The following is a 14,973-nucleotide window of genomic DNA, read 5'->3' on the forward strand; positions in this document are numbered from 1 at the left end:
TTGATTATGAATTTGGAGTGAATATTTAAATCTAAAACAAAATGATGACATACAGAGCACATTGTTATAGTATTATGTTGAACTACACAGTCATACTAAACTGTAATTAATATTTATCTTTGTATTTAAATAAGATTTTGCTTTAGAAAGCTGATGTAGTTTTACAGAGTAAAGGCAGTGGCTCTGTAGACTCCCCCCTCCCCCCGCCCCCGCAGGAGTCTTATAAACCTCATTGGTCCATCCGGCAGTTGGAACTGAAAGCTGATTGGCTGCTAATCCCGGAACGAACTGATTCCCATTATTATTACTGTATCAACCTCATCATCGGCTCGCTTGTCCTTCGGCGCTTTGGTGTGCCGGCTTTGGAATAAACGACACTTTTATTTTGTTTTTGTGTGTGTGCAGTTTTGTCCTCAGTCGTGTGTATGTTTACGCCGTTGAGCGGAAACAGATTTACAGCAGGAGGCCATTTGCCGGGATCTGCTGATCTGGTTTAAACAGTGTCAGCAGCATGGCGGATGTTTAATGCAGTGAATTAGTTGTCATTATTGTGTGTGTTGTGGATTTGCTTTGGTTGGGGGGGTGACACAATCGAAGCGCATTAGAAGGAGCAACATGCTCCTGTAGGATTCATTAACACCTTCTGCGGCTGCTATGTGGAATCTACTGGAAGATCCATCACCATTCTCGGATCTCACTGCATGGAAATTGGGCCGGTGTGTGTGGACACTTCTTTTTGAATAGCTAAAGGAGTGGACATTTGACAGTTTTGCTGGACTGTAATCCGGTTAGTGTTTGATAGATCTAGATCTATTTACAAATCTCAGCCTAGGATTTCAAAAAAACAATGGGAACTCAGGTGACTGGGAGGAAAAGGATCCCGAATCGGGAGAAAGTATCGGCGGAGGATGATGCTCTTAGCCAGATTGCTCGAGAGGTAAGTACCGATTATCGTGTAGAAATGGCACGTAGGTTGTTTTGATGTAACGTGGAGCAGCGTCATCCTGCGCAAAATCTCAAAACACCTACTACTAAACACATTCTCATGCCTTAGAAATCCACAGCAGCTTTTTGTTCTCTCTCAGCTTCCATACCTCACATATAAACCCAGTTCAGTGCACGATCCCAATTGTTTTATTTTATATTAATAGGCAGAATGGGCATTAGGAGTCAGTATGATCAGCTTTATAATGATGCATGACAAAAAAAACAAAGGAAAAAAAAAAAACAAGACAAAATGATGGAATCAAGATGGAATCAAAGGCCGCTGTTTGTTTCTGATCCACGAGACCTTTAGGGAGATTTCCCCTATTAAATCAGATCTCCCGGAGTAAACCACATGCTTGCACATAATAAAGGGTTTGTCGTGTTCACGAGGCGTCAGACAGCAAAAGAATCGAGTCGCTCTTCATAAAATCTGCCAGGCTGCTGACGTCAGACGTTTCCTGCGTCACACCCGGTGTTTTTTTTTTTTTTTTTTTTTTTTTTTTTTTTTTTTGTATAGGTCCTTTTCAATTCATTAGAGTGGTACGATTAGTGACGTCATCTCATGCTATTTCTCACAAGTCACCATTCGCTGTACTATGAAGTGATCTTCACCTACTGATTCCAATTAAAAAAAGAAAATCAAAGCCTGATGTGCTCTGATATTGTAGTCCATTTGCTTTTTGGTTTAGCATATGCATTCTGAGATGCTTTTGTGTTCATGGTTGTAAAGAGTGGCCATTAAAGATACCTTTGGCTTCCTGTCAGATGGAACCTCTCTCATCAACAATGAATGTCCATCTATAGAAGTGCTGATGAATGTTACCATTCTTGAAAACCTCAAAAGATCTCAAACAAGCCCATCTGGCAACAACAACCATGATATGGTCCAAGTTAATGTGATCACATTTTTGTCCATTCTGATATTAAATACATAAATCATTAAACCAGGGTCTACATGATTTTATATATGCTACATTATTGGCTGACTGAATAATTGAAAGAATGTACAATGGTAAAGTTGAGTGACAAATAATGTGACTACTCTCTTACCTTTCTATTAAGGTGCTAACATCTATTAAACAAAAATAAAGCAATGCCCCGGACGAAAGATTTTTTTTAGATTATCAGCATCTTTGATGTGTAGTATCCTACATCATCTAGTTAGCTCTTACATGGGAACATGCTGATGTTTGCACATAATTCTCCTGCCATGCTGTGACCTTTAAAGTTAATGGACTACATCTGGAAAGCATTTCCTCAGTGCTAAACCCACACAAGGATTTGTTTGCCTTAGACAACGCTGTCCTACTACTTGTCTGCTATATTCTGCTTTAGTTGACATTTAAGTATCTATAACAGGCTGCAATGGGGTATAAAGAAAAAGAAAAGCATCTAAGAAAATGCAAAGCATTAAAAGAGACTAAGAATTAATAATGGCTTCTGGTGTTGGGTGTCCTAATAAAACCCCTAATAGATTCATAGTCTCTGCTTTTAGTGACCATTTCCAATCTAAACATTTAAATAAGGAATGCTTTAAGGTATTAGTTGAAGCTGTGCATATATACATTTTACGTTCTGAAGGTTGCTGTGTTTTGGAACAAAAACAAAAATGCTGAAGTGTGCTACAGGTTTCTATACAAACTTTTTGGAACTTACCATGACTAATAGAGACTGTGTTTTTGTTTCAGTGAACACTGGTAAGACTGGTTTAACTGGTAATATCAGATCTAATTTAGTTTGTTTTCACTGTGGAGATTTTCAAGTCTAAACACATCGCTCTTGGAATAAACCTAAATGATTTTGATTTCTTACAATACCACATTGCCTCAATTACCTTCTGATGGTTGTGTTCATAGGATTTAATGGTTACCTCATTTCTGTAAAACAGAGGGATGCAGCAGCACTGGTTCTTCATTTTGTTTAACACTCTCACACTTTGCTCAAACAGTCCAGAAGAATTTCAAATCTGTACTAATCTAAAATCAACATCCTAAAAAACTGATAGCTAGCCAAGATTTGTACAGTTACATTCATGGCATATTGCACCCTTAATCAGAGTGACTTACAATGATCTCATTTGTACATCTAAACAGTTCAGGGTGTTGGTGAAGGTTCCAACAGTGGCAGCTTGGTATTGTTGAGATTTAAACTCATGGATTTACTCATGATCTGGAGTCCGACATGATGACTTCTGATCTACCACTTCCCATTTCCACTTCCCAAGATGATTCTCATGATACTTTATGTTTGGATTTCTCTCCTCTTTAACATCATTGAAACTGTTTTAGAAAGTCAGCACAGCAATGCAAATTGTGATTTTATCAAAACAAAGAGCCTCTGACTTCTCATGGGAACATTCAAAATACAACACTAACCCCACAACCATTCACACCAAAATTGCTAAAGGCATTCAAAGAATTTGAATATGAGCAATATTTATGTTTCAGGGTGGGGTTTTTATTGACTAATGACACACAGTGACACAAACATACTATAAAGCCACATTTTTGTGAGGTGAACAATCTTGGAGAGCTTTTCTTTCACAGTCTCAAGGTTTTTTAAGTTTTCCAAAGAAAAATGAGAAAAGTTGTAAATATAATTGTAAATACACAGTGTCTAACATAGGCTACATAGGGAAAGTAAAACTATTTCTTCATAAACACAGAGTTGAATCTCCTACTCATGATGAACTTGTGTTAACACATCTGGTGAAATGCATGTAATTGCATGTTCACAGCTTTGTGACGGCTTCAGTGCATTCTTCAAAAACATTCTTAAAGTCATTCTTAAAAATATGCAATATGTACTAACTATGAAAAAAAAAGAAATTTTTGCCATGAGTTATGTATTGAGACATTTGGGAAACCCTGCAGTTTAAGATCAAGCTCTGTGTGCTACACACACAAACACACACACACACACACACACACACACACACACACACAATTTATTTATATATATATATATATATATATATATATATATATATATATATATATATATATATATGTGTGTGTGTGTGTGTTTACATGGCATGCCTTTTAATAAGCTCATTAATTTATATAGGAATCTTAGGCTCTTTTATATAGAGATGTCTCTATGAATTTCTGAAAGCATTTGGTGACATACACACTCAAAATAATTTTTGACACAAGGATATTGTTGTTAGTTTCAGTATTCTTGTAATTCCAGTGCAAAATAAAAGCATTTAATGTAATAGTAATATTGTCTTGCAACCCATAAAACAGTCTGGTAAAAAAATAAATGTGAAGTTTTGTGGCACACTCACTAAAAAGGGTCTAAGGAACAATCTGATCACTTTTTCAATGCTCTCCACTACTGGGGTCAAATGTCGGTCTAGGTTGCAAGTGTGCAATGGTCATAAACCTTTTAACCATGTGTCCATAATTTAAAAGCCAGAAATCCCTGTATAACCTGCATAACTACAATTTACACCATTTAGAATTTTCTATTTTCTAAAAAGTGATACTATTTGCTAATTTTAAATAATTCAAATGGTTTGCTTGGAATGGGCAAATTAATCTGATAGTGAAGCTGCCAAACAGGAAGTGAGGCTTCATCTCGGCAATGACTTTGCACACTGACATACAACTTGTAGGCGTAAACAGGACCTGAGGCTTTGCAACAAATTTCTTTCCTGCGCCACCTAATGGTCAAAAGTGAAAAATATCATACAACTTGCATCTTACTTCTATTATTGTCACTTTAGTTTCTACCAAGTTGTTCATCTAGACCCTTTTTTCTACAGTCAGAGAATTCCACCAATGTCCATAGTCAAAATGTGCATATCATGGGTGAAACTACAAATCCTTTTTGCCTGTGGTGTTATGGCTCTGCTTTGGCAACAGTCAATGCGACTGGTTAAAAATTTGACTTGAAGTTTTCATTAAAACATTTTTTTATTATTTTTTTTATTTGCCAAATTATTATTTACAAATCGAGATTAACTTCACACTTGCTATTGATTCAATTCAATTAAACTTTATTTCTATAGCACTTTTAACACGTGATATTGTCCCAAAGCAGCTTTGGATAATTAAAGGGATTATGAATATAAATGAATAATAATAAGTCAGTCTCTATAAGTTCTTTAATGATCTATAATAATTTCTAATGAGCAAACCAGTGGTGCCATGGGAAGGGAATAAAATCACTGAAATGGTATGAGGAAAAAACCTTGAGAGGAACCAGACTCAAAAGGGAACTCACCATCATCTGGGTGACACTGAATGTCCATTCATTATAGTTCCATCATTGTAGAGGTTTCATCTGTCTACTAATGAATGCAAAACCGTTCATGCCAATTGTAGTCCAACACCAGTGTAGCAAATTGTTTAAAATCTATCATCGTTGTGCTGAAGTTTAACCCTGCTCTGTAACTTATTGGATTTTTAGACTGTTTTGACTGTAGAAGAGGTAGGGAGTTATAAAGAATAAGGCAGGTCTGGAAAGAAAAAAGGGACATAATCACTAGTACCCAAGAACCATGTGTAGCTCGACTGAGAGGGTTGAGCTGATGGGGCATTTCTATAAAATGCTATAATCTACAACATTACAAATAACTATAAATGAATAAACAATATCATTTTGTTACTGTTACATGTGATATGGCCTAACAGGAAGCAAACTGTTATCACCTCAAATTATAACAATCATGGGTTGCAATCATGGGTTGAAGTAGAGGAATTGAATAAGCTTTCCTAAAATAAAGCAGGGAAAACTTTATTGGTGTGGCCACATCTGGTTCTTTATCGTCTTCAGTTCTTTTACTACCCTACATAAAGCCTATTTTATTTCAGTTTAAATGCAAGGGTTCCCAGTTTATGCTGTTTATGCTAGGCATGTGTCTTGGTTAGGATCTTGCATACACATGCTAATTAAATATCTCTCTTTTACTCTGTTCTATTGTCACAGCCTATTTAATGCAGGCTGGTCAATCAGAAATGATCTGTGTAAACATAGAGACTTTCACTCTACTGTGTTTATACTGAACTTGGCTCTTTGGCTTATGTAGCAGATTCAGAACATGGCTGGAGGTAGCAGGAACTTCAGTAGTTTACAACCCGCTTCAGCCATGTTTACTTCATTGCAGACAGATGAGACCAGCTGCAGGATTTCTTCCAAATGTGTGTGTTTAGCTCATAGAGAAGAGCAGCAATGCGTGTGGAAACAATTTGCAAGTGTCCAAATATTTTTTCCCCATAGTTACAGATTTATTGTTATTGATTTGTAGCATGAGTATCTTTAAGCACTTTGTGTAAGAACTTCATAGTTTAACTTTGGAGTACAGTGCCTTATTTAGAGATACACAAAATGAACAATCCTCTTTTATCTCAAACAAACGTAGATCTGGAATGAGTGACAGATGTGTAGTTGTTATAAACTCCTATATAATAAATTAAACTCAGGTATAATAAATTAACAGATACTCTTCAACACAATTTTTTTCCACTTGAAATATGCAATTATGTGGCCCTTCTTTAATGTAAAAAGAAATGTTTGTTAGTGTCTGTAACTTGATGTAACTAACATAAGAAAAGTATTTTAAAGGCATGGCAAATTTATAACGATTCATATGATTAGCCAATGCTTTCCTAAGAGGGGATTGGCTATTGGTGTATGATCATACAATACACACTGGACAGATAAATGTACATAAAACCTTCCAACGGGCAGTTCAATTTTTGTATTAACTAAAGCTTACTGTCAAGAATGTTTCTATTTATGTGGCCCTGTGTTCTACACAAGAATGGAAAAGATTGGAGACACCTAGTCTTTTATCAGTTTTGAGATGCATGCATATAAGATTAGATTAGATTAGATTTGATTAGATTTGATTCAACTTCATTGTCATTGTACAAGGTACATTTACAGAGCCAATGAAATGCTGTCAGCATCTAACCAGAAGTACATAAGTGGCCTATTTACCATAGATAACAGTAGATAAATAAGGTATGAGGTCCATATATACAGGGATGAGAGTGATTAATGTATTCTCATTTGTTTCCCATGCAACGTACTAGGTAAACACTCAAGAACTGGATAGTGAATGCCTGGAAGAAAGTTCTGTGGACAGATGAGACCAACTTTGACATTATGGGCTCTAGCCGAACAGGAAAACAGGAGAGATGTTGTTACTGGACTGCGTTACGGCCACATTTTAACATGAAGCTGGAAGTGTAATGGCTTGGGGTTGATTTGGAGTAGGAGCGTTGGAGACTTATTCTGGGTAAAAGAAATACCGAATTCACATAGCTACAACTTTATACATATGTGCTGTGCAATTCTGTCTGGACTGCAGCTGATTGGAACTAACTTCGTTATTTAACAGTCGCTCGGTAAGCGTTATTTAGAGAACAAACACTGGGCTATAGTGTCACCTGTCATGAAATGGTCTGCCCAGTCACCGCACCTAAATCCTATTGACCTGCTCTGGGATGAATGGTTAAAGCAAAGATCAGAAACACCCTTGGCAATTTTTAAAAGAAGCATGTATTTCAGCTGAATGTTTGGAGAAACTAATTATCCAGATTTCAAAAGTGTATAAAGCTGTTGTTTATGCTGAGGGAGGATTTTTCATTGAAAATAAACATAAAATGACTGTTATATCATAGAATGTTTGTTGCACATAAACAAAAGAAACATGCACGTGTCTGTAAAAACAATAAATGACTAGGCTTTTCCAAATTTTTGACAGACGCTGTAAAACATAAATATTGCAATTACATTTGCAAAAAAATTATTTCATTATTTTTCTGTATCTTTTTTCTCACAGATGGGCCGTTTTAATAGATTTGCTTATGCCTGTAAGACTGATATATGTAAATTACATATTTATGGCTCCCTATTCTGATTATTTCGTTTGTTAACATGCAAAATTAGACACAGCATTCCCTGGTATCTCTGCAAAATACACTACATTCTGGGGCTGCAACTTACAATTATTTTAATAATTGGATTAATCGGACGATTCTCCCCCCGCCCACATAAATCGATTATCTGGATTAAATATTTTTATTAATTAGATGTTTTGATTATTATTATAAAAATAAAACCCTAATTCAAGGTCTAAACTTGTACTTCTTAAAAAAATAAATAAAATGCAAAAGTCAAATATTGAGTTTAACTATCTTTAATGTTAATATTTTAAAGCTTATAGTAGCTGCTTGTTGGGGAGGGCATGGGGGATTTCTCCTTTAAAAAATTCACTCATGCTGGGTTGTTTCTTTCTGTTCAAAAAGCATTTGAGTATGCAAGGTGAAGCAATTTGTATAAATCAACATTTGTATTGTATTTAATTATAATTGAACATTAAAAAAAATGATATTAAATAAATACAACATTGACAATTTCTGTTAAAGGAATACACAGACATTTTGTTTTATTGTAAAGATATAAGCATATAAAATACATAATTAATTTGATGTTGTATAATAATTAAATAATATTTGCATAAATTAAATATAAAAACATTGAAAACAAGCATTTAAACGTTGTAAATCACGTTTGAAAACAGATAAGTTACTGTTGTAGTAAACAAATGCCAAAAAAGAGAATGGAATAGAGAAACGCAGCAAGCTAACAGGCTTGATAAAAAATAAAAAAAAGAAAGAAAGAAAAAATACGCATTGGTGTACAAATGCATAAGAATTAGCTGAAAACCACAAGCGTTTTATTTGCTGCTTTTAGATTTTAGTTTAGTTTAGCACTGGTTTAATTGAATCCATCACCATGTCGTGAGCGAGGTAATTGCGCAACCTGATGCTCGTGAGTCACGACAGAACAGATCCAGTGTGACTGTCCAGAAGTTAGCAAACAGTTTACACATTAGCACTTCATTAAACTATACCATTTATACAGTTTCTGCTTACTGTGCTGATGTTTCACCTTCATTCGTTACACTACTGTGTTTTCTTTTCATGTGCTTGTGCATCACTGTGGTACTTTCATTTCACACAAGTTCAGCTTTTCAATAACTTGCAGGTTACAATCTTCTTTGTTGAGTTGAATATAAAATGGCACACTTCTGCACACTTTTTCCTGCTGCCAGTTGATCTGTACTCTCCGCCTTTTCACAAGCGGCTCTGTTATCTTGGCATCACTATAACCCGTAACTTAAGCAGCCCAATTAATCTATAATGGCATGCGTTGACAACGAATTTAATTATCGATTATTAGCGAGTCTTTTGATTAGTTGTTGCAGCCCTACTACAGTCTAAACTGAATACTACAGTCTAAACTGGATACTCCAGTCATATGCTCATTTGATTCTCCTGTCCCTTCAGTCACAAACACTTTCTACTTGGCAATTCCTTAATACTTGGTGCTTTAAGATACTTCTCTATACAGGAGATACACTATATGGACAAAAGCTAGTGGACAACTGACCATATGATTGGTATATGATTTTTTTAGGTCCCATTTGCTGTTATAAGAACTTCCACTGTTCTGGGAAGAGTTGGATTAGATTTTGGAGTATGCTTTGGAGATTTGTATTCATTCAGCCACAAGATTATTAAGTCTGGTACTGATATAGGGTGAGAATGTCTAGTGTGTAGTCAGTATTCTAATTCATCCCAAAGATTCCTAGGTCCCCTCAGGTAGGGGCCTCAAGATCTTTCACTCCAACCTATGAAATCATATATTCATGGAGCTGGCTTTGTGCACAGGTGCATTGTCCTATTGGAACAGGTTTGGTTCTTCCTGTTCAGGGGAACTAAATATCTTAATGCTACTGCATCGAAAGGCATCCTATACAACTCCAACTTTTGATCACAGTTTGGGGAAGAACCACAAATAGCTGGAAATGTCAGATGTCCCAGTACTTTTGTTCATATAGTGTACATGCTTGTGAATATAGAATTATATAGAAAGCTAGAGTTAATTACATCCTCTGAGCTGCAGTGAAACCACAGGAGCGTGGTTGGTGTCCATTGGAATGGATTGGAGTTTTAAATACAGAGGAATTGAACTTTAGTCAGTCGCCACCAGCATGCTCAGGGACAAATATACACTTATAAAGAACATCTTATTCATTTTTATCACCACATTCTCTGTTTCAAGCTGCTTTGAGACCATGTTCATTGTTAAAAGCGCTATACAAATAAAAATGAATTGATAGTCAAAGTGTGGATACTTTTTGAAAGTAATAAATATATATATTTGAAAATACTTAAAAATCTAGAAGTAAAAGTAACTGATTATTAACTGATTAAAACTGATTTTTCATTACAGAAGGAATGTTACGGTGGTTAAACCTGAAATGCTAACGAAATATTTTTTACCAAACATAAAGATAATTCTCTTTTTAACACTTTGTAGCCTTGTATTAAAGACAAATTCATGTAGTTGTGTTTTATTTGACATTTATGTGAATAAGATTTTTAGATCTTTAACATTTTTAAGAATTTTAGGCACATAGTTTTAAATTATAGTAAGTCAATATGAAAAAAAGCATGCTACTTGGAAAGCTACAAATCTTTCAAAACAGTACTTGAGTACACTAATAAAGTGCAGTTACTATATTATTTTTCCATTCCTGCTGAGAACGATCTTTACTACAGCTGAGCTTTTCCACTTTGTGACACCAAATCTTTTTACGTTGTGGTAGTCAGAGTTACTCTTTAGTGTGAAAGGGTTCTGTGTTCATTTATATAAGAATTCCAGTTCAGGAATTATACATAAATAAAGTGCATGAGAATGTGCATTTTCAAACAAACTTGGCTCATATGAATTGCAACTTTTGCAGTTGTGGGTTAATGCTGTGGCTGTACAGAAACAGAAGTAGGAGTGTTTCATTTTCTTAATTTAACATTTGTCTTAGTCACACATGTTGAGCTCAGTGGAACATTTGACCAAATTCACATTCATTGCTTGTCCCACCTCTTGGCGCTCTCTCTCATTCTCTGACTTGTGACTCGTGTGGCTGAAAACAATCAGCCAAAACTGGCACGTGTCTGATAGAGCAAGGCATTATGGGAGTTATTTTTTTTTTACTTTACACAAGAGGAGGAATAGGCGTGGTGGTATTGGCTGGCAAATAGGAAGTGGTCAGGCAGGTCTGCGTTGGGCAAAGAATAAATGCCAGAGGGAGTCGAAGAAAAGGCTCATGAGCCTGGCTCCACTGTAGCAGATGTTTGCCAAGTCTCTCCCCACTAGCCTGGATCATTAAACTTCTAGACAGCGTTAACATCCTGTGCTGACTGCCAGTCTATTAAAAACTATAAAGTACAATGTACATGTTAGCAGGTCGGCTTTTTATCTGGTACATTATACTGTATGTTCCTAATGTAGTTTTCCATTCGTTTGTTATGGTTAGAACAGAAGCCTTTAAAGCCGTTGTTCTTACTAGCCATATATAGCTATGTTCATCTAGTTGTCTACGTGGTCACATGGAGTAGTTCTGTGGTCCTGTGTGTGTGCTGCGCATGCGTGTGTGTCCATAAAATTAGGGGTTAGCAGGATAAAGCCATAAGCTGCTGCTTAGAACTTAGTAAATGGAGGTATTAAGGGAGTGATGTATTATAGGTCTTTAAAGCATTTTAACAGTGGATTACACTGGATTTTATGTGGGGTGCCTGAGTGTGTATGTGATGATCTAGTCCTTTTCTGGCCTAGCAGAAACTTTTTGCAGCCTTAGTGTATGCTACTAATAATTATATAGACTTTCCACACAGTCCGTGGCCCAAACGCCATATACATATACTATTTAGGTCACTTTGGACATAAACAAGTACAGACAGTAGTAAACAATTGTGTGTAAGCTCATAGCTTGTAAAGTCATAACAAGGGTTAAAAAGTGAAAAATGTCTCTAATGCACTTTAGTGTCTGGCTGAAGTGAAATGTTAAACCCAACCCAGTCCAATGTTAGTGAATAAAAAAACAATTATGTATGAATGTATGTACATTTCAAGCAGGGTTTGTTTGTTTGTTGTTGCCAGTTCAGATTACTTGTATAGCATTTTATAGGAGTTATATAATGATAATTGTGGCTGTGCCATTTCTTTATTATGCTAAAATGCCTAGCTTGATCAATGCACGCATATCTTTCAAACTTTTTTTTTTTTTACCACAGATCTTGGACAGTTTTGCTGTGAAGTGATTTCTAATCCATTTTTTTAACTAGCTAGCCTGATGCTACATAGCATTAGTAAGCTAAACACTTAGCTTAAAGAAAGTTGAAAAAAATGTTGTCACCAGCTAGACTCGGAGCGAATAATCAAATTGGCCAGGTCATGCTATATTGAAATTAATGGTGTAAACCACCAGTTTCCTCACCAACAGAATATGCAGAGGATAAACTACTCCATGGTGGAAAACAATAATAAAAAATTGCTTGTGTCTAGCTACAGCTGAGCTGATGAAACGAAGTAATAAACATTAAACACACAAGCAGAAGTTGTAAAGGCAACAGTGTGCAGAGGGGTGCGATGTTCTCCATGTGTATTGTTTTTTTCCCACCTCTCAAAAGCATGCTGGTACAGTATGTGGACTGACAATGCTAAATTGCCCCTAGGTGTGAGTGTGTGTGTGAATGTGTGTATGTGCATGGTGCCTTGCTATGGATTGGTGTGCTATACAGGGTACCTTACAGGTGGTCCTTATTGATGAAAATAGAGCGGGTGAATAAATAAAAAAATATATACCATGTTTCTAAGTATTGTACTAGACGAGTGGGATTGGCTTTGTGATCAGCTTTAAAAAAGAATCTGATTTTTATGGTATTGGCTGGAAGTGGGCAGTCACAGATAAAGCTCATGGGAAAAGAATGACTACGTCGATTAACAGTGGAGCATATAAGATGTGTCACAGTAGTTTTAAACATTTATTTTTATATTTGGGGACACCAACTAAGCCACATACTACCACTAATATAACACTGGTGGGACTATAAACAAACAAAAACTGTGGGACTTGGTGGAGTTGGTCAAACATTCTGTGGGAGTAGGCAGGATTGGTCAGAAATCCTTTGGGACTGGGCGGGAGAGAGGAAAAAAATCCCAGGCACAACTTCTAGTGTGTATCCCCTTTGATGGTGTTATTTTTAAGCTTGGTCCACTTTGGTTTTTCTTTTGCTATGGTTTTGCACATCAGTGCATATCCTGATATCTGGGTTCCATTATATGCGGCCATAAAAATATCTGGAGTGTATTTGAGTAAAAAATGAGCAGGTCCCCTGGTGGTCTAGTGGTTAAGATGCAGCGCTCCCACCGCTGCGACCCGGGTTCGATTCCCGGTCAGGGAACCATCCCCAGCCACTCTTAGTGCCGGTCCCAAGCCCGGATATAAATTGGGGAGGGTTGCGTTAGGAAGGGCATCCAGCGTAAAACATGTGCCAAATCAAACGTGTGGAGGATCCGCTGTGGCGACCCCTAACGGGAGAAGCCGAAAAGAAAGTTTTATTTGAGTAAAAATGAGCGATCACTGTTGAATGAGGAAAATGGGTTTTGATTTTAACACTATACTAATGCCAATGGTCCTTTCTGTCTTGGAGATGATTTATTGCAGTTTAAAAGGAAATTTGTGTCAGGAAAGGATAAGAAATAATACATTTTGCCAGAAAATTGTGGTGAACTCAAGGTGTTCCAGTTCTAGTGGGACAACTGTGTATTTAAATTTTTTTTTTTTTTGGACACAGGGTTACTGGTCAGTGACTGATCAACATTTGGGTTGCTGTGCTTTATTTTTTCTACAAACTGATCACAAAGAAAAAGGCTTTATAGTTTAAGCCAGAAACTTTTTTTGCCCATTTACCCATCAACACAGTTCTGCTACACTAGCATTTAAAAAAGGATGTTCCCAGCTGCGCTAAGAGTGTTTTCTTTATCATTTCGAATGTATGTTTGACATTGTCACACTGGAAAAACAATGCAGGTTACAATGCACAGCTAAAAATAGTTCACTATCATTCACAAAGTGCTATTGGCTATTCTTTTTAAGGTAAAGTGTATAAATCAAACAAACTGGATCCGTCTAAGATTTTAAACTTCTTTCCTTTGGAATGTTTCAGTGCTAAGAGTTTCCAGAGCCAACCTTGTGCACAAAGAGCTACAAAAACAATCACTTGCTGAGCTCACACTGCTTAATTTGTCCCTGAGGAACAAGGAGCTTATTACAAATTTCCATGGTAAAACAAATTCTTTCACTGAGATGATATAAAGGCTATTTGAGGGTAGAAATGTGGCCTCATTACTGAATTTCCTAATTAGGAGGAGTGTATTTTAGGCTAAGGATTAAGAAGGACAGAGGGAAGGGAAAGAGAAGTCATGTGTTGCTCATATGCTGCACTTTTGGTGTGTTGGGTGTCAGAATTTGTTGAACTTATGATCATGTCAGCCAGAAAGACATCTGCTAATATAGAAGACATTTATTATCATTAACATATCAGTCACTGCCAGCACCATTTATATTAAGTTTTATTATGCATATTGTTGAAAATTTCCATTAAGATAGACCTCTCCCCCCTGACCCCCCAGCATTTAAACATAGATATTAATCAACATGTTCCATGAAGGCATTTTGCTATTTTATTTTTCTTTTAATCTGTTATACTGGATGTGCCTGTATCATTTGCTTTTTAATAGAAATTCATGCAACTACACTTTGTTAATCCCACACAACACAACTTGCACAGAAAACTAGTGTCTTTTCTTTCAGTAAACCAGGGCCAAATTGTACAAAGCTTGATCTAATTAGAGTATCGATTTAAGAAATTGTTACCATACATCTATACATAATGACATACAACACATCATGTAGCTTGTACAGTTAATGTCCCTACTACCTTGTATGTGAACATTTCTGTAAATTTGTACTATATATAAATACTATATATAAATACTAAATATTTGTATTTGAGGTGCATTACCGAAACTAGTGGATTGGTTGTTTTGGGTATAGAATGCACTGATTTTCATAAACCTCATAACACCTCTCGGACACTCTGATAGTCTGCATGTCTGTGA

The 14,973-nt window shown here is 36.2% G+C and overlaps 1 protein-coding gene across 19 annotated transcripts in view; it reads left to right on the top strand.

The window, feature by feature from the left end:
- The first annotated feature begins 283 nt into the window (after positions 1-283).
- The window catches only part of lrrfip1b (leucine rich repeat (in FLII) interacting protein 1b), a 47,957-nt gene continuing 33,267 nt past the window's right edge, over positions 284-14,973 (top strand). For 7 of the 19 annotated variants that reach the window (XM_083532975.1, XM_083532970.1, XM_083532971.1 and 4 more), the window contains exon 1: positions 285-937. In XM_083532975.1, coding sequence (XP_083389101.1) covers positions 848-937 — 90 coding nt within the window. In that variant the 5' untranslated portion in view covers positions 285-847. Of the gene's footprint in view, positions 938-14,973 lie in introns of all 19 variants that reach the window. The other 12 variants (XM_083532969.1, XM_083532963.1, XM_083532968.1 and 9 more) reach the window with 5 other exon arrangements.

Source organism: Silurus aristotelis (genome assembly GCF_946808225.1).
Source record: "Silurus aristotelis genome assembly, chromosome: 2".
In the NCBI taxonomy this organism is placed as follows: domain Eukaryota; kingdom Metazoa; phylum Chordata; class Actinopteri; order Siluriformes; family Siluridae; genus Silurus; species Silurus aristotelis.